The sequence below is a fragment of the Mustela lutreola genome, chromosome 18 (genome assembly GCF_030435805.1).
Source record: "Mustela lutreola isolate mMusLut2 chromosome 18, mMusLut2.pri, whole genome shotgun sequence".
Lineage (NCBI taxonomy): Eukaryota > Metazoa > Chordata > Mammalia > Carnivora > Mustelidae > Mustela > Mustela lutreola.
Window position 1 is genome coordinate 26,865,621 of NC_081307.1, and position 20,732 is coordinate 26,886,352.

The 20,732-nt window shown below is 39.3% G+C and overlaps 1 protein-coding gene across 18 annotated transcripts in view; it reads left to right on the forward strand.

Moving 5' to 3' along the window:
• The window catches only part of SORBS2 (sorbin and SH3 domain containing 2), a 209,601-nt gene extending 190,939 nt beyond the window's left edge, over positions 1 to 18,662 (forward strand). For 9 of the 18 annotated variants that reach the window (XM_059156095.1, XM_059156088.1, XM_059156090.1 and 6 more), the window contains 3 exons: positions 10,894 to 10,943; positions 14,772 to 14,878; positions 16,456 to 18,662. In XM_059156095.1, the coding sequence (XP_059012078.1) occupies positions 10,894 to 10,943; positions 14,772 to 14,878; positions 16,456 to 16,517 (219 nt within the window). In that variant the 3' untranslated portion in view covers positions 16,518 to 18,662. Of the gene's footprint in view, positions 1 to 994; positions 1,190 to 5,278; positions 6,848 to 10,893; positions 10,944 to 14,771; positions 14,879 to 16,455 lie in introns of those variants that run through there. The other 9 variants (XM_059156079.1, XM_059156085.1, XM_059156078.1 and 6 more) reach the window with 1 other exon arrangement.
• Positions 18,663 to 20,732: the final 2,070 nt, after the last annotated feature.

The following is a 20,732-nucleotide window of genomic DNA, read 5'->3' on the forward strand; positions in this document are numbered from 1 at the left end:
CAAAAGCAAAACTTGATCTTGCAAATATATCACCTGTAAATTAAAAAGAAAATTTGATTACTGGCAAAGACTGAAATTATGAAACAAAAAGAATGTTTTATATCATGTTACTATGCAAGTCACTTCCCCCCATGGATCCTTTATTTAAACATCTTAGAAAATGAAAATAATTTTCCAAAAATCCCATAGTTTTCTATGAAGACCTTACCAGGAACACACATATAGAGGCACAAGTGACCTATACTACAGGGTGTTCTTGGGCTTAAATAAAGATCAATGCCCACGAGGACCCTCAACACCCACAGAACCGTGAGGCTTGGCTAAGTTCCTCACCCAGAAGAGAAAAGTTCACCTGAACAAAGAACCCAGCCCCACCTACACTTGTATAAAATAAACACACTACTGAATACAAGAGATCATTCATTACAGGAATTCAAACATGTTTCTAGGTCAGTTATTTAAATAACTCATTTTCCCTCCAAGGTAATCAATAGTACGAGGCAATTAGATAGGTGGCTTTGTTCCCAGGAGCCTGTTGCCGGCAGGGAGGGGGAGGTTTCACAGTGGTTCCCACCAGGCACCCACAGGCGCACGCCCCACAGGCACACGTCATCGCTCCCACTCCCCTAGCTTTGAAGCAAACTCTCTAGAAATCGAGATCTACCTTACCAGCAAGTTACAAAGAGCCATCGCTTTTCATTGTTTCTCCTTCATGTTTAGAAGGAGCCATCCTGTAAATAGAAAGTTGTAGAAACTGGGGGTTCCTGTCTCCAGGTACCCACCTCAGAAAAATGATGCCACCCACTGGGAATTCTGAATCAAATTCAATAGAAAAAGTTAGTGCTTTTCAAGCAAGAACTTGTGATAAATGTCAGTTGCCAGGGTATTTGGTAACATTAAGATTATTTGAGGTTGGGGGATAATCTCCAGAGACCAGGTAACCTTGTTCTGGACACAAGCCGTAATCACATCTTGTCTTTCCTCAATCTTTAAGCTGCCTTCACTTTCTCCGGGAGATGGAAAGTCCACACCGTTTCCCAGCTGTCTCCTTCCCGCCCTTCCTTTTCATTCTCCCTCCACCTCTGTCTCTGACCTGAACTCCACACTTTCTCAGACTCCCCAGCCCTACTCTCCCCCCCTCCTCCCCAAATACCCTTACCAACAGGAGATAAATTCACCAGAACTAAAGGTAACTGCATCCTGAGTGTGGTTTTTTGCATGTCTTTAAATGAATTTTGTTCATTAGCTGTATTTAGATTTGTGCCATCTTACAAGTTCTAAAACGCCATGGAAATATTGGTTGCTAACTGTTAACAGCATTGGCATGGCCTCTGTCCAAACCTTTAAAAGACACACTTACAAAGCAGCTACACCCAGATTGAGGAGTAAAACAAACAAAAATGTATATATAAGAATAAAAAGTCATCACTAGATTTTTTTTTTTTTTTTTTTGAGAAGCATCCCATTCAAAGACATCGACTCTGTTGCTTATCATCCTCTGTCCCTCCTCAGCGGGCTCATTGCCTCCCACGTGTCCTGCCCATCAGCGGGTTCAGCAGAGCCCAGGGGTAGGAAGATCTTTGGCACTGTCTTGAGTGCCAAGACACTTTTCTTCCACAAAATGGAAGTAGGTTAATGAGGATGGCGGGAATGACACTTTCCTGTTAACAGTTCACAAATCACCCAACTCTGAGTAGTGCAGCTGGCAGCCCTGCTGGGTTTTCAACTCCCTGTAAGGATACCGTGAAAACAGATGTCCAACAAAATTAGTGGCTGACCCTGGAAAGGGATTTAACCACAGCAGGAATGAACTCATCACAGGAGAGTTCTGGTTCTACAATCAGAATGATCTTGAAATCTCTTCCTTTACGCAAGAGGTGATACACGTCAGATAATAACCCATCCTCACCTCCAGTCTTTGGAAATGGAAATGGGAGCCTCTGCCCTTAAGTGAAAGCACAAAGGTTGTGGTAGAGTCGAGTTTCTCTGCTAGGAAGCACCAACACCCAACTCCGGAGAAATGCCGTCTGCACAGTTTTCCAAACTCCCATCACCGCCTCCATCCACCCCAATAGTCCAGTAATGTGAATTCATCTTACCGATGAAGGGAATTTTTTTAAAAAGTGAAATAGTTTAAAGACTAGCTGCTCTCTACCCTTCATGGTTTCATTTTGGCTGATGTGAAATAATTAGGAAATTTTAATAATAATAATAATAATAATACCTCAGATAATATCTAAGACTAAGAATTTGCCTTTCCGGGGCGCCTGGGTGGCTCAGTGGATTAAGCCGCTGCCTTCGGCTCAGGTCATGATCTCAGGGTCCTGGGATCGAGTCCCGCATCGGGCTCTCTGCTCAGTGGGGAGCCTGCTTCCTCCTCTCTCTGTCTGCCTCTCTGCCTACTTGTGATCTCTCTCTGTCAAATAAATAAATAAAATCTTTAGGAAAAAAAAAAAAAAAAAAAGAATTTGCCTTTCCCCCACTCTTTCTGTGGTTTTCCTTTTAAGGCCAAAGTATTTCTTCCTTGCCTTTCCCTTACTTGTTCTTTAGCCCTTAAACTTCGTCCATACATGGCATAGTAACTTTAGAATTGGACCTCTCTAATTTATTCCTCTTTGAAGAATTTACTTATTTGAGAGAGAGAGAGAGAGAGAGAACAGGCAGGCAAAGCAGCAGGCAGAGGGAGAGGGAGAAGCAGGCTCCTCCCCTGAGCAGGGAGCCTGACTGGGGGCTCGATCCCAGGACCCTGGGATCATGACCTGAGCTGAACGCAGACGCTTAACTGACTGAGCCACCCAGGCACCCCGTGAACTTCTCTAACAGAGAGATGACGATCTCGCCATTGTAGTCTCAAGGACAAAACCAGGATTTACACAGGTTTATTCTGCTGCAAGAACCATGCTCAATCTCATACACATGTTAGGTTTCAGTTTGCAGAATGCTATGAGAGAATGGAGGTATTCACAACAATCATGTTTTCCAAGGATACTTTCATAACTACATCAAATAACTAACTCCAGAAAAATGGAGCATTTTCCCCCTCTATTTTATCTTACTCGAGAGCAAATGAGCATTATAAATCCCTCACTGAGCTTTTCGAAAACATTATAAATCTATTTTTTCCGTTCATGGGAAGAATATAAGTTGACTGAAGTTATCCGTGCTTGTAAATATAGAAGCAAACTGAATCAGCAGCAACGCTCAGGCCATCATTACAGTTTAACCCCACGTCCGGCACCGATAAACTGGGCTGGCTTGAGTCTTCTAAGAAGGCTGCCTGTTTCTTCCATGTCAAGAATGTTACGAGTTACACTCATTACAAAGCCACCCTGCACTAAAAGCAAAGACAAAGTCAAATTTTAATAATGTTTTAGTAGATATGGCATAGTATGCATGAAGTCATTAAAATACTTTTATCAACCCCCACCCACCATTGTTTTACTTAGTGCATGCTAACTTAATGCAGTTTCAGTCTTTTATTTTCTGAGACAGTGTACGTCTTTCACATACAATCTAAAATCCTTCCTAAAAGTAAAATTCACCAACACTTTGTAGATGACAGAAGATTGAAATGTACATATACATGATGAGTGATATATAAATCAGAATTCAATATTTTCTCTAGTCTTTTGAGCATCCTTTTTGTAAATAGTGGTTTTTCATACTAGAAATGATCATAATTCTCTATTCCTTTATAAGCTGAACTTCCCCTTCCAGCTAAGAGACTTATGGCGTGTGGACTCAAATTGCAGTGTAAGCTCTTTATGATATTTGTCTTTGGGTGTCTTCCAAGAAACATTGTGTGCCCCTAAGGAAGACTGCTCACTCTAACACCATCCCACCAGAAAGTAATCCCCTTGAGCACAGTTACGACATGGAATTAAGCACTAATTCTTCCTAATATGTCCAGAAGATCTTTCTGGCTGTTTATCCACATCAAGCCAACAGCTAAATGTTTTTTCTCTATGAGCCTTAATTTTCATAGAATCCCTGTATTAGTTGAGATTGGGGCAGCTTCTGCACAAGAAAATAATTATAGCTTAAACAATGTACAAGTATATTTCTTTTATGCATGAACGTAGGGCATCTAGGGCTGGTAGGTGACTCCATAGTCATCAGGAAATGCCATTTTATTTTAGCACATCATCTTCCTCAATGAGAAGTTTCCACTGCATGGCCCAAAGTGGCTGCACCAGCTCCAGCAGTCCCTTCCTACTGCATATATCCCATCTGACAGAACTTATCACATGAGCACATCTTGACACAAGAAAGGCTGAGAAATAGATTTTATTCAGAATTTCCAAGTCCCTGTTAGGATTCTGTTACAGAGGATGGACAAAGAAGAGAATGAATACTGGAGAACATCAAGCATTCTCTGCCATAACCCCTAATGAAAAATACTTAATGCATTTCTTATCTAGAGACTGCAGATGTGAGGTCAATTATTACTAATTATTATAAAAAACATTCCTCAGTGAGAGTTAACAAAACCACACACTTTTTTTTAAAAAAAGTCTTTTAGTCCTACTGAAATTCCTGTAAGCATATCGAATACTTGCCTAACAGTGTAGACAAGTGGTAGATCTTGTCTACTCCTGGAAAGAAAATAAAGCATACTCACACAAAAAAGCTTAGTTGGTTCACTGTCATATTAAAAATCTTCCTTTGAAAGAATGCCAAGATAGTCACAAGATGGAGTCAGGACAATATTCGTGACATTTTATTTCGTGATATTTTACCATTTTTTCCCAAAAAGCCATGTTTTTTCGTGATATTTTACCATTTTTTCCCAAAAAGCCATGTTTTTTCCCGATGTGTTTTGTTAGAAAATGTGCCCCTGAACAATGATTGAGACTTTTTATGAAACTCGGTGGGTATTAAGAGATATTTCCCTCTATCTTACCTTGCATCTGGTAGAATAAGCACAAAGGAAATAGGTCAGTTCTGAGGCTGTCTTGAACCCCATTGTTAAACATTCTTGTATGTGTTCTTAGCCGTCAACATTGCACTCAAACATCTTCTTGATGCCAGCTTCTCTCCGTAAGTCTCTTTCTGCTCTGCCTGTTGAGTTCCTTCTGAAAGCAGCACTTGCCGCCTGTGGTATGAAAACTGTGGGCAGCCGGGAGAGCTGTCTGTGGGCTAACTGGTAAACCCTCCCTGCTCTGCAACCATTCAAGTTTGGCATGCTGCGTGTGCATGAAAAAGCAAAAGAGGAAAGCTCCTCCTGAAGGCCATAGAATGAGGACAAGAACTAATTAACTTCTTATGGATTTTCCAGGCTGACTTAAAAAGCGAGATATTTGTCTTGGGTAAGCCTCCGCGTAGCCCAGTGATGTCTAGGAGATCCTGCGGCTCGCCTGTCAGAGGGCTCAGCAGTTCCCACAGGGTAGGGTCAGAACACCCCCCCTGAGGCCGGGCATGCTGGCCACCCGTCCTCAGTAGGCTGGCTCTTCCTTCCTTGTCATTGCTGTGCTTTGCCCCTAAAGTAGAGCTAGAGATACCCCTGAGATGAAGGGACCATGATGATGGGCTGTGAAATCAGATCAACTCAAAAATCCTATCTTGTCTTTGGGCAACGTGTTTCCCTTTTACGCCTGTATGTGTCAGCTTTCTAAACACCAAAAAGACAGGATGACAATGCTCATCAGACAAGTAAGGGTGTAGTTAGTATATGTTGTCTTCTCCAGCCATCTTAGGCTTCCATGTTCTCTGTCGGTCACTGCTTTCCTTCCAGTCACCATTTTTAGTGCAAAGAATAAAGCAGTTGCTAATCGTATATAGGACTCACACATTTCCAGTAATGTTTGCTTCTGTGGCTTTCAGTTTATTTTGATTTTTTTTTTCTTGAATCCATGATCCTTGTTGCAAAAATATCTGGTTGCTCTGGCAATGTGTGCTACATTTGCTCCATGATCCTTTTTAAGCCTAAACCAGAGATTGGAGGGTATTTCAGTACTCCCGTCTTTTGACAGCTCTGATTGAACTTAAAGGTGAAATTACCTTTCCCTGTAACTCTTTAGCTCTGTTCATATAAATGGGTTCCAAATGGGACGATCAGTTCTGAAGAAGGCAGCCAAGGCATTTGGGGATTTCTGTCTCTGCAAAAGTCTGTCTTTTCACCACTTTTATTTGATAAACGCGGGTTTCACCTTACCTGGTCTGCTACGGGACTATGGTTTCCAAATTGCTAAGGATGTGGTTGGTTGTAAAGAGGATTTCCTTTTCCGCTTTCAAAAAATGTAGCTCTCTCTGTTTCTGCCATGTTTGTGCTTTTAGCTGGCATCATGAGCCATCACTTTGTTTCTGAGGCAGAGATTTGGGTTGCCGTAGAGAAAGAGGAATGTTGATTTGAAGATACTCTTAGTCTCACTCACAGAAGAGCCTTCCAGAGCCAAAACTAAAAGGAGGATTTTTTTCCACAATTCATATGGCCCGGCCATAAATTTCCCGTGGGTCAGTGAGATGCTATGTTTTAGGTTACCTCAAGGATTTTTTCTTTGCCAGATTTTTACATTATGTACTTATAAGTTCTGTATGTTCATGGGAAACATAAATATTCTGTATTCCTTAGATTCATGCAAAGTTGTGTGTCATAATTTGAGAAGGAAAAATAAGGCTATCAACATAAACATGGGATTGTTGTTAGGAGAATTCTATCGAATTCTGGTAGGCAAGTACTACCACTAACATTTTATGGAAAAAAATTTGACTTAAGAACTCTAGAAGTGCTTATAACTCTTTCAAATACTCTTCCACATTAGTACTTAATAACAGTCAATTCTTATTAAGAATTACCAAATATTAAATATAGCTAATCCCCAGAAATGCCTCTGCAGAAGCATGGTAGACAGAAGGGTTCTGAAACAACTGTGTCTGTCTGTCTGAGCGAGGGAAGTATATGGTTTACTATAATCAGAGATTCTAGGATATTCCAGACTGGTTCCCTTAGGAGCAGTAGGCTGGTTCTGGCTTCGAATATTAGCATGTGTTTAAACTTGTCTCATTTGTATCCACTTTTGATAACCTTAAAAAAAAGCTAAAGGGCGGGGAGGAGGGAGGGAATTGTTACATTGTCAAGGGAAAAAAGTTAAATTATTTAGGATTCCGTGAAAACAACATGGTGCTTCACTGGGTTTTCTCATTTTTATTGTATTCTTCAGACACATGTAAGTCTCTCTGAATGTCACAAATGTATATGCTATATTGATCACAAAACTGTTAAGAAATTATGAGTAATGAGCAGAGTTAAAATAGAAGCACGGACCCAAAATACTGGTGGCCAAAAAGCGATCCTTTCTCAAAAATTTAAAATGTGGGAAGGGAAGTACATAGTCAGAAAAACAGATGGCTATCAACACTCCGTGGTCTTTAAAAATACCCTTTCAAAATGGATGCAGGCTGAAGAGACTTTGTAGAGCGATCCCGAGGTATATTAGCGTGTTGCTGCCACTCCTCACCACTTGGGGGCAATAGAATGCAGATTCAGGACAGATCTCTTCTCAAGGTTTGTGCCCTTGGAGTTCTAACAGTGGAGAGGGGGGGGAAGGCAAAAGATAGTCTCCTAAGATAATTTCCTTGAGTATCCTTAGAGAACATAAACACTCGCCTAAAGGACAAAATGAGGGTGCTGATTTTAACGAACTTGGGCCATCTATTCCATCAGAGTAATTCAAGAAAGTGCCAGTCAAAATTGCAATTGTTTCTTCTTTTTACTTATTTGTGATATTAAGAAATGATCTTTGAGTTTGGGTTTCCTGATCTGAAAAATGAAGCTGAACGGTTATTAGGATTGTTTTTACATGACTGGAACACTTGAGAATTAATCGATCCGTGTGAGCTATCTCGGCTCTCTGACAAGAGAGGGGTAAGGTTGATGATGGCACCTATACGTAACAGAAGAAATATATCTGTGGAAATGTGGTTTCCTCCATGGATTTCCCGAGAGGGACAAGATTTTAATCTCTGTCTTGGCCAACTCTGATTTTAGAGATAATGAAGCTGAGGTGCATATCCAAAGTTACACTGTCAACACCCACACCAGAAAGACACAAAGGTGCCCTCATGAACAGCTATGAGTGCTACTTTTTCATCTATTAACCAAATACGCTTAAAATAAATGAATTCAAATACTGTAACTAGTCATCTTTCCTCAACACTGGTTCCTCACTCTCCAGATTCACATGGAGATGATTCCTGTTAAGATAACCTTAGAAAGATTCTAGAAGTCACCATCATCTTAATAAAGGCTATGATAAATCTTGGCCTGAGCATGTGAACAGTATAGAGACCTGGGAAATCAGAGAAGAGGGTGAGGAGTGTGGTTCTCTTAAAGGCAGTAGAGGAAAAAAAAGACATATTGGGAGGGGTTGATAAAAACAAGAACATTGCTGGCTGGCACACCCAGGAAGACGACTCCTTGAGACATAAACACCTGTGGCATTAATGGAGCCACATAATTCTAGCAACAGCCCGATGTGCATAATTGTCAAAGGGGCGATTCACTTAAATTACTTATGATGTGAGTCAAATTAAAGGATTTAAAAGTAGTAGAATTATAATGATGACAAGGAAAAGGTTCTATATGGACTTTCAAAGTAGATTGTTTGGTATCAAAGAACAATCTGATTGTTAAAGTCGTAGTCACATTTTAACATAAGAGATCAATGAAATTAGACCAGCCAGTTGTACCAAGCCTTGGATGCCATGATGGAAAAGTCAAACTTTGACTCAACTTAAACATACTAGAATGATTCAAACACGTAGAAAGAGCACAATGGAATATATTTTACAAGACATTTTTCTTTGAAGATAAGAACAGGTAATCAGATAATATTTTCTTATTTATAACTACACTATGCACTGTAAAGGGTGCTATGATGTTCTGTGAGACCAGAGCATCTGTCCTGGTATATGCTTTGAAATACAGCATTTTCCATTTTTTTAAATTACATTTTTATAATTTTTTGAGTGACTAATAGGAGCATTTTCACTATCATGTGGCTTGAACATATAATCTTTGGCAAGAAATTTTACTCCTGGAAATGTGCTTTAAATGATCCAAAGCAAGGAAATAACCCTTTGTATAAAAATATTTATAGCACTTTTGCTCAAGATAGTGAAAAAATGCTAGACCAACCTCTACTTCTAAAGCAAAAAAGAGGAATCTTTAAGAAATCTAAAAAATATTTCCACAGTTTTGTGAAGGAACATTATTCTGCAGTGATTTAAAATGCAAAAGAAGACTGGAAAAGTATTATAAAATATTAATAGCAGTCAATATACATATGTCTTATTCCTGCATGAAAGTTATTTATGCGTGATTGGACAAGAATTTAAAAACAATTAATAGGATATAAGCTTATGGTTGACTTGTATTTATTTTACATATATTTATTTTTATTCATTTCTTACTTCTATATAACATAGAATTATTCAATATATTTCCATTGAATTAAATGGACAACAAGGCTAGAAAATAGTTTAGTCTTCATAATTCTTAAAATCGTGTATCTTATTTCAATAATAGATACATTATCAGTAATTTTATATTGACTTAAGGAAGTATTGTACTCTTAAGTCATGCATGTATTCAATAATTCTTATCCACTCTTTAGTCTTAAGTTTATATATTCCATGCACAGACTGTTGAGTGAAGTTTCTAAGAATAGTGTGAGTAAACTTCCAATAGATTGACAGCTTCAAGTTTTAGTAACATAAATATTTAGTCTTATGCTAGAGAGTTTGGATAGGAAGGGAGTGAATAATGAATTTAGGAAGGAGAGCAGCTTATAGACTCAGACTGAAAGAAACCCCAGATTTCCTCATGCATTCTTGGACCGGGGGAGTTCTATGGACAATTTGCAGAGGAAAATACCCAGTCTGTCAGTAATCCATTCAGAATTCTGGGACCCAGGAATTGGCCCTGGTATCTACGGACATGGACTTACTAACTAATTCAATAGTCCTCAAGAAGAAGATGATTTTGAAATGTGTTATGAAATAATTGTAATGCTTTTCTTTTCCTGAAATAGTAACATTTAGGTAGTTGGTATGAACAATGTCGAGTTTACATATTCAGCAAACATATTAACTTTCATTCGTTGCAATATTTATGTGGATATATGGGATGCTAAGGTTTGTCATTTCCAATATTATAAGTATCTATTACAGATACTGGTCTTGATGCTTAGTTTAAAAAGAAAGGAAACTCTTTTGAGAGTTCAGTGCACTGGAAATTTCTACCAATATTTCTCTTCTAAGGTAAAATGTTACATGTTACCTGGATATTGTTTGTTACATTCTATTTAAAGTTCTCTGTTTTCTCTTTTTAAAAATGCATGTGTTCTCTCCACATGGAGAACAGAGAGTGTTAATTCCAATGTAGCATGGGATGTCTGCCTATCTATATTTTCATCCGTACTGTACGTGAAAATGTTGTCTGTGAAGGAAAAGCAGAATGAATGTGGATACTTTGCTGTTAGACTAAATGTGGCCTATTTTCTGCTTGTTTGAGAAAACGCTGAGGAATAAGGTTGTATGAAGATGTCCACACTTCCCATTCTGGTGGTTTGATGTCTATGTTCTTGCCATATTCCTGGCCTTTGAAAAATCAATGGGACTAAACCCTGACTTTTCCTTAATGCTTGAGCAGACTAGACTCTAGATATATTCAAAACATTTGAACCTTGGTTATTTTGATTTAATGCAAAGCATCCTTCAAAATATTTGAATTATTAATCCTGCAGAACCCCTTTATTTGGTTTTTTTCCTTCCTCTTGGTTTTTTACAACAGGAAATATTAAATGTCAAGAAAAGTACCATGCCATTATCCAAATTATTTTTTACCTAGTACCAGTTTAAACACTGATTACATTGAAAATCATTTCATTTCAGCCACAGCGTCCTGTGTTTACTCATGAAAACATTCAAGGTGGGGGGGAACCGTAAGTATTCTTCTTATCTTCTAAGTTCGAGACTGACTTTGACCTACAAAATAGACAATCGATGTACTAAATCAGAGTCCTGTTCAGCTTTGCAAATGAGAGAGAACAACCTAACACAAGGCTCTTTGATGAAGAGAAATTACAACGCTCTCCATCTTTCATAACAGAGAGCAGAAGTTCATTTTGAAAAGAAACCTGTGATTTGGGGTAGAAAACTGATTTACACACCCAGGAAAACCTTCCAATGTTCCAGTGATGCCCAAGATTTCTCAATCTGACTCCCTTTCTGTTCCACTCAGCATGTGAATTCTAGTTACCACAGCTTGAAAGACACAGAAATGTCCTAACATTGTCTGTACACATATTCGAAGACTAGAAGAATGTCAAAGTAGACCAGAAGTGATAAGTTAGTAATGCAATTCCAGAGTTCCATTCTTACCCGGGTCTTTGGAAATGGCAGTGTATTAAGATCTTCGATGTCATTCAGCTCAATGCCTTTCCACACTTTCTAACTCCCTCTCCTTTCTGACCTACAAGTCAATTTAAATTGAAGGTGTCACACAATGTCTTTAAGATTCTCTTTCTGTGTGTGTCTCTTTCCATTCTGTTTTGCCCATCACAGATGTTCAGAGGCTATCTAGTTCCTACTGCCTACTGCCTAGTCTGTAAGTCAGGAGTTGGACCCCTGGGAAGGAGCAAAGAGGGAACTAAACCTCGTCAGGCAGACCCAAGCCCCAGCAGAACCTCCCTCTGGCCCACTGCCCATGCTCTGCTCAGCCAGGGCCTAACTAGTCAACAAGGCCAGCTGTGGGGCCTGGAGCCTTCTCACCATAGACTCCCTCCTCCTCGGAGACCTGGCCCTGAGCTAACAGCATGCTCTCAGAAATCATCTCTCACCTCTTATCAAGTGCATCCAGAAAGCTCTCCTCCTTAGGGAAAAGCTTAGGCAAAGAACAAGCTGGAAGTAAGAATCCCTTCAAGTTTCATTTAGCTGGGGAAAAAAAATATCCAATAAGACTTGTAATTCTGAAGTTTGGGTTTGTTTCCTTATTCAAGCAGATGATAGGAACACATCACAAAAAAGTAAATTCCAAGCCTGTCCAGGTCTGTTGCATTACCAACACATTGTATTAAGCAGCTTTAAGGAGTTTATGAATTGATAGGTATATTGTGTTTTACTGTTTCATGTCCTATAAAGTTAATACTTCCATGGGTGGCCATTTGGGTATTTATCAAACCACAGAGCTTACAGGTGGGAAAAGGCATGTCTAAGGCTCTGCTGTGGACATTAGAAAACATTCTGTACTAAATTTCTATTCGCTGAGTGGATTATGGGGTGTCACTAAATCCCTTTCATGTAAAAACTAGATTGGAGTACAAATAGGAACATCGTGTTATAAGGTTGCCGCAATTCAGAATTAGGATGAAATACGTTCTTGGAAAAGAACGTATAGAGAGAGCTTTGAGCTTGGCTGAGCATTTCTTATTTAAAAGACAAATTTCTTTTTGAAGCACCTTGATGCCACCACCATCATTCATCTCACCAACACATCCTTCAAAACATTTTAATTGTAATTTAGCTCCATTTCCTGTCGTGCAACACTGATTTTGAAAGCCAAAAGAGGCAGGGGGGGTTTCAGGAAGGTTTGTTTATGTTTCCATGAAACTCCATTTTTTTTTTTTTTTGGTGGCCTAATTAAACCCGAATGGTAAGTAAATTTTGATAAGCACACTGGTTTTTGTCATACCAAAGTGAAGTAGGAGTTTGTGCCAATTTGGGGATTTTTTTTTTTAAGCTCTTGGAACCTTGAGATTCCTCCAGCATCTGGGGTTCGATGGCCTTAAAGAGGCTTTTCTCCATATGAGGTTGGACAAGCAAGCGTCTGAGGGAGGGAAGGCCTGGAAAGCCCAGTCAGAGAATCGGTGTTTCCCAAAGTGAGAGCTTTAATGTACATCCACTGAATTAACAGCCCAGGAAGGACTGTCTCCCTCATTGGAAAAGGGACTGAGTTGAAATCAACTTCCCCATATGAATATACAAAAGCTACCCGCCCCCTTCACCTAAGCAGCCTCAAAATCAAATCCTTAAAGCAAACAACAAAAAATTTTGTCTACTCCAACCCTGGCTGGCCCTATTGCAAACATCCAAATTAAGCAGTATTGGTATTTAACCTCTCCCTGTCTTTTTATTTTATTTTTTCCTTTAACCACGGCCCTGGGAATCTGGCTACTTTTCTCTGTCCTTCGCCACAGTCAGAATCCTTTCCCAACAGAAGACATCAGATGCCCAATTTCGAAAGAGTATAAAAGACGGAAAAGATTTTCTAGGAAGACAAATATTAACGGAAAGAAATCTCTAATGTTGTGATTTCCGGGTTTGGTGCCAGCCAGGGTAGATGATGTATTCTAGGAGATGATGTTCTCTCCCAGACATCTACCCGCACACCCAACCCCTGCCAGAAGCCAACTTTATCTGGGTCCCCCAATCTGAAAAAGTTCATGGACAGAGAGGGAAGCACATGGAGCCATGTCCCAGATTTATGACATGCTTGAGTTCAAATGATCGGAAAATTTTGTTCCACCAAAATGTGATTTTCTGACTCAATGAAGTAATTAGAAATAAATCATTCTTGTCCCAGCAGTATTCAACATTATCTACTTCCTAAAGTTGACTTTAAAAAAAAAATCAGAATACCCTGAAATGCGGTTCTTATTACCATATATTGGCAGAATTACATAGCTGTTAGAAGAAACAGCAAAAACAAATTCACTGATTTTTTTTTTAAATCCCCCTCATGATACTGGTAATATTTTAGTGGTAATATGAAGTTTTCATGTACCTGCATATCCAATGCTTCCTGAGATGCACAGCTGCTAGAATTTGTGTTTTTACTTTCCAAAATGTCAGTTTCCATTAATATGCATTAAAATACATACTATTTTGTTAACACAAATTCCATTTTACTGATCAGTGTCCCCAAAATAAAGGCTCTCAACGAATTCACGCAGAGAAACGAAAGTGGTAGCATTCTATCAGTAATTCCTTTTCATGTAAAATTATTTCCAGGGAGAGTTTCCACATCAAACACAATTTCTCCAGGACCCATTTAAAAAAGAAACTTATATACATAATCTACTGTTTGCTATTGACTCAGTCATCACTGAGCGTAGAATTCATCTGCTTGACTGAAAATCTGAATTACATCAGATTTTCAAATTGTAAATCCTCACAAACACTGATTCAAACTATGAAACTAAACTGCTTTAAGGAATTCCTATTGGTGAAAAAAAAAAAAAACCTTTCTCTTTTACAGGGATCCCCACATGGCGATTTAGAAGACATGTCTGAAATAGTTTGTACGTCTCCATTTAGAACCATTGAAAATTCAACTTGGAAGTTGCAATTATTTGCTTTTGATTATGGCCAACTAAAACAATAATCCCTTCTCGTTACATCCCTGAATAATGTACACATCGCTTCTTTTATATTCTGTGCTATTATTTAATGCCCTCATGGTTTCTATCATAGGCAACTGGAATGCAGGTCTGATTTATAAGTGTCAAAATGTTTTAATCCAACTTGTGGGTATTACGACCTTCCACAGTTATTCCTCCTTGTAGTTTTAAAATGCTATCAGAGTGATCTAAACCCCATGAAAGCCCAAATATTTCTATTTACATTACATGCTTACCAAAGACTTACACTATCAAGTTTCACGTATTAATAAGGATAGAGATGTTAAAAGTAAAATGACTATGTACAATCTTCTGAAGTTTCCCAAAGGTGTAAAGATTTGTCTTTAAACACATCCATTTGTCCTGTTTAAGGTTTCAGGCTCTGTATAACTATACTCCTAGGAATGAAGATGAGCTGGAGCTCAGAGAAAGTGACGTCATTGATGTGATGGAGAAGTGTGACGATGGATGGTTTGTGGGTAGGTGGACACTGCCTTTCAGATGCCTTGGGCCATTTTATAATTTGCTCGTGTTTGTCATTTGTGATAGTCAACCGTCCTTTGCTTTCGTGATGCCTCTGGCCCTTCACGCATTACATATGCACCGTATAATCCCAAGGCAACACTGCATCGCATTTTTTGAAGTAGGTTCCACACCCAGCATGGATCCCAATGTGAGGCTTGAACTCACAACCCCGAGATCAAGACCTGAGCTGAGATCAAGAATCGGACGCTTAGCCAATTGCCCTGCATTGCATTTGTAATACGGTTTTCTGGTATATGTGATTTTCTGCTAGTTTTACTTTCAGTTCAACTGAGAGAAGAAAGTCGCTTTGGATAGCACCAACCAGGAAAGCCTGAGATCTCAGAACCATAACAACAGTGTTTCCTAGATGAGAAATACTAACACCCTCTTTGGTGGACAATGTTAGGTGTCAGCAGTGGGGATCTAATTGGAGAAAACAAGATGAAGTCCGCAATTCGTCTACTTACTAAGTCTGGTGTTAAATAACCCTGAAAGTTCAATGATTCATCTTCATTTTAATTTTTGGTCGAAGTTGAGAGACGTTCTTACCTTCCTAAAAGAAGAATAGGGGGTACTGGGTGGCTCAGTTGGTTGAGTGGCTGACTTGATTTCGGCTCAGATCATGATGTCAGGGTCATGAGATCAAGACCCACATCAGGCTCCCTGCTCAGCGGGAGTCTGCTTGTGGAGTCTCTCTCTCCCTCTCTCGGCCCCTCCCCCTCTAATGCACACACACTCTCTTTCTCTCTCTCAAAAAAATAAAGCTTAAAAAAAAATAAGAGTAGAGCTCTTCTGAGAAACTATTTGTAGACAAGATCATATAATGGGGTGCACAGGAAAGAGGGAACAATGAAATATAGGCACAGGAGGACAAGAGAAGACAAGATGAAGGAAAGAGAGCTTTCCATAGACAGGCCAGCCATGGGGAAAATGATGAAAGTACGGAGGTCACATCCTCAGCCACAAGCCTCTGCTTCTGTTCATAGAACTCTCCCGTCCCGCGTGATCTCCCATGACCTAATAAAACTGGAGGGTGACAGTGTCCCCCGTAATGCCATTAATGTTACACCCTGTTGAAGAGGGTGTCAGACTCCCAGCTCCCCCTACACAGCCTTGCTGCTGGGCCATCCTGTCACACGGCCAGCCTCGACGTCCTCCCGCGAGTGTGCCACTCCTCCCTCTTGTCTGGCTTCCTTGGCCTTGGAGCATCAGTCTCACTTAATGGCATGACATTAAAAACCACCTCCTCGCAGCGTGGTCTTCCGCTTCCGGTTGAGAGGCTGAGCGTCTCTGTCTAACCTGGGTGTGGGTGGGAGGGCCGCCTTCCAGCTGGAGAAACCATGAAGGCATCAGGCAGTTCAGATGAAACTGCTCCCTTTGTCTTTCTACCGTGTTCGAGGGAGCGCCTTCTTTTCCAAAGCCTGCAAGGCTGGCTTGCTTCATGACAGCTTGTAAGGGAAGAGTGTTCTAGCCCACATCTATAAACCGATATTTCATCGTTATTCATTCCATTTATTGCTTCTATTTTCAGGAACCTCAAGAAGAACCAAATTCTTTGGTACTTTTCCCGGAAACTATGTCAAGAGGCTGTGAATCGCTGTCTCCCTACATTGCAAGTCCCACTTCAGCACCACATCTGCAGACCCTTGCCTGAAAGAGCCCCCTCACCCCCTGCCCCCACTGTCCTGCCTTCTGGTCTCCTCTAGAAGTCCCCCAGCCCTCCCCACCTCTACCTGCCACCAAACCACCAGCAAAGGGACTGCCGCTGCCCAGCCCTGGGGAGGCTGGGGGCTTGCTTCTGCGTGAACGTGCGTAGTCCTGATTTCTGCTCTAAACTTGGAAAAGTCGCTATGCGAGATCAGAGAGAAGATGGTTAGAGTTAGAAAGGGAGAAGTATTTGAGGCAAAAAAAAAAAAAAAAAAGGAAATAATATCTGAAGAATCTCTCTAGTCCACTTTGAAAGGCTTTCTCCCCTCAGGCAACCAGAGATTGTTTATTCCTAAATGCTGTGGTTTGTGTTTTCACATTCTTAGCTTGGCAGTGTATTTTCCTTTCACGAGTTTGCCTAGTGTCCTGGTTTACACGACATGAAAAACTGTCCTTCGGCTATTGTTTGCCTGCACTTACATATTGTAATACGCACAGTGATTACAAAACCTAAAGCAAGCGTAGGAAAGTTAATTCGGATGAGTGTGATTTTATTGATTGAATGTGAGTTTTCAAATAGGAGTCTTTTCCTGCAGTTTTTTTTCTGTACTTTTTAGAAGTGCAAACCGTTAAGTGAATAAGAGCCTTTGGTAATAATCATGAGACTATAAGAGGTTTAGCTAGACTACAAAAAAAAAAAAAAAAAAAAAAAAAAAAAACCAACAAAAAAACAAAAACCTATTGTGTTGTAAAGTTGCATTGCTATTTTATATTAAAATGTAATAATCAGCATCATGAACAATGAGCTCTTAGTGTTTTATTTATCTGGTAAAATTTTAATAAAAGCAGTGTTAGTGAGAGGTGCAAAGAATTATTCTAACGTAGACACTTGAAAGTATCTGTAAGCAATATTCATAGGTAAGTTTTCACTGTGTGCACACATATACATTTGAGATTGTACGAGAACAGACAATCCATATGGTGTGTTGTACATTTTATGGAAATGTAAAGGAATCCCACACGTTATTTTATAGAAATAGAGTACTTCAGAAGCATCACAAGTATTATGGCTGGTTTTAGCAAGGATTATGATCAATACAATTATTTTTACTACGATAGTTATTTTTCTTCTACGGAACTCAGAATCCTGGCAACATTTGAGGACAGGAATATGTTGAGCCTGATTTTCCTGGTGTGTGTGAAATATTTCCTTGGAATCCATGAGGCACTTTCGGAAGCAATGTTAAATCCTTCAGGTTATGTTTTCTGCCCTGAAGTAGAAATTCACAAATTGGCTCTGGGACCTGAAAGATTTAACGTGGCTAACAGTGCCTGAACTACACATACCTTGAGAACTAGCTTTGTATTTCTTATGACTTTGCATAAGAACTATTCATATCTGGATCTTGAGCACCTTATAGATTAAACTTTTTATGGCATTTCTTCTGTGGACAGTGATTGATCTTTTCACAATGTACGTAGACTCCAGAATTTTGTACATACGTTTGCTCCTTTTTTTGTACAGACTATTTAGTCGTCGAGAAAAACGGAAATTTCCTAATTTGGTCTTTCTCTTTCACTTTAAACTAAGCTAAAACACTTTCCAACAGATTATCCTTCACATATCCCGCAGATCACAAGCACGCCTTGATTGTGCAATTCTGTAAGATAGAATTTATGCAAACATTTATGAACTTAAAAGATCTTAGCAGCCAAACTGAAATGTACTGATTACAGAGGAGTTTCATTCGTTAGAAGGTAAAGAAACATCTTCGAGTAGCCTACCTTGATAACTGTCAAGTTTGCAATCAGCTTTATATCTTAAAGGCTTTGGGTTTGAAATTAAGTCAAGTGCATGCAGCTTTGCTGATAAATGAGTAATTATCCTTGATGCCATTTATGAGAAAAGATTTCAATATCTGTTGCCTGTCATATTTAAGAAAAATTACTGTTTCTACTCTCTGTATCTGATTTTAAAAGAAAAAAAAATGTTCATACCTGGCTTTCAGGTAATTGACTTTGAATTCTTACAAGCGAAGGTCATTGTGTTTTTCTTGAATAGACACCTAATAAATTTTGCTTGGAAGTATACTTCAGTTTTTCTTTTCGACATTTATCCTTAAGAAAATTGTGTAGTTTACCTCAATTTCTTTGACACACCAAGAGAAAATGCATTTGTTCTATGTTCTCTAGATACACAAATGGAAAAAAGAGGTATATGCATCATCTCAGAGAAGAAATGTTCTTTAAACCTGCCACTAAGACTTGTTTGCTGAATACTCTCGGACTGAAAATTACTACTCAGCTAAAACAACACATAATATTTATGCCTCAAAAACAGCTATGTTTTCTAAGAAGAAGTTACTTGCAAGAAGTTATAAGCACTGTCTCAATTCAATCACCTTAAATTTTTAAAAATTCCTGCCCTAAAAACCTTTATCACCACTGGCATGGCAGTCTCTCGTAAGACCCATGAGCTTTCAGGGAATTTTAAATTATGTGCTTTACTCTCACACAAATAGCAAATAACTAGCTTTCCTACTTGGATCCTTTTTTCTTTTAAAAAAATTTATTTAAATTTAATTTAGTTAACATATGGTACATAATTAGTTTCAGGGGTAGAATTTAGTTATTCATCATTTGCCTGTAACACCCCGTGCCCTCCTTAATATCCATCACCCAGGCACCCCATACCCCCACCACCCCTCCCCTCCATCAACCCTCAGTTTATTGGCTAGAGTTAAGAGTCTCTTATGGCTTGCCTCCCTCTCTGTTTTTGTCATATTTTATTTTTCCTTCCCTTCCCCTGTGTTCATCTGTTTTCTTTCTTAAACTCCACATATGAGTGAAACATATGTTATTTGTCTTTCTCTGGCTGACTTTTTTCACTTAGCTTATTACCCTCTAGTTCCATCCATGTCATTGCAAGTGGCTAGATTTCATCCTTTTGATGGCTGAGTAATATTCCATTATATATATATATATATATATATATATATATATATAATTTTTTTTAAAGATTTTATTTATTTATTTGTCAGAGAGGAGCGAGAGCGAGCACAGGCAGACAGAGTGGCAGGCAGAGGCAGAGGGAGAAGCAGGCTCCCTGCCAAGCAAGGAGCCCCACGTGGGACTCAATCCCAGGACGCTGGGATCATGACCTGAGCTGAAGGCAGCTGCTTAACCAACTGAGCCACCCAGGCGCCCCTCCATTATATATTTTTTATATTCCACTACATACTTACATAAATATATTCCATTCCATTATATATAATTCCATTATATTGTTCTGTAAATATGTCATATAGATAGATATCTATCTATATATAAATATATAGATAGATAAATTATATATATATCTATAAATAGATTATATATAAATATATAGATAGATAGATTGTGTATACACACACACACACATACACATACACACACACACACACACACCCTCACATCTTCTTTATCATACTTGGATCCTTTGTAACAGACCTTGGATGCTTGTGGCTCCATGTGTTCGCCTCCCCCCCACATCTTTGTCTCACATATTCAGAAACCCGTACATTTCTCTGTTGGCAATTCAGTTCTCAGAAGTGTTTTTGTCACATTGCTTCTCCTTGATGTCCACCTTGATCTCTTCTATTTCAATGGAAAATTTCCACTGTATATTAGCTTTTCACTAAAATGTGTTCCCTTTGTGTGAAGAATATGCTCCAGAATATTCTTTTGCTCATGTTTCCATCAGAGCATTTGTGGGTCATTTAACTAGGTGAATCAGAATCCGATAAGATCAGGATGCTTGTCTGTGTGTACTCAGGTACCCTGTTGCTCTCCTCCAGTGCATCTCTTGCCAAATGATCAGCATTCTAAAAATATAAATCTGGGATTTTAAAGGCACATGCATCAAAATCTAGATTTCCTCTTTTACTTGAGAATTAATACTTTGTGCTTCTCTGTAAAATCTGCTGAGATACCACGGCAGCTTTACCAAAGCCCTGAGGTCAGAAACCCCTCTCCACCTTTGCGGTTCGCCGGGACTTCTGTCACAGCCATGCAAGTACTGCTGTGAGGTCCGGAGCAGCAGCAGCCACTGTGTGACCCTCCTGCCAGGCTTTCTCATTGTGGATGTCAGTATTCTGGATGGAATATTGAACTATTGTTTGC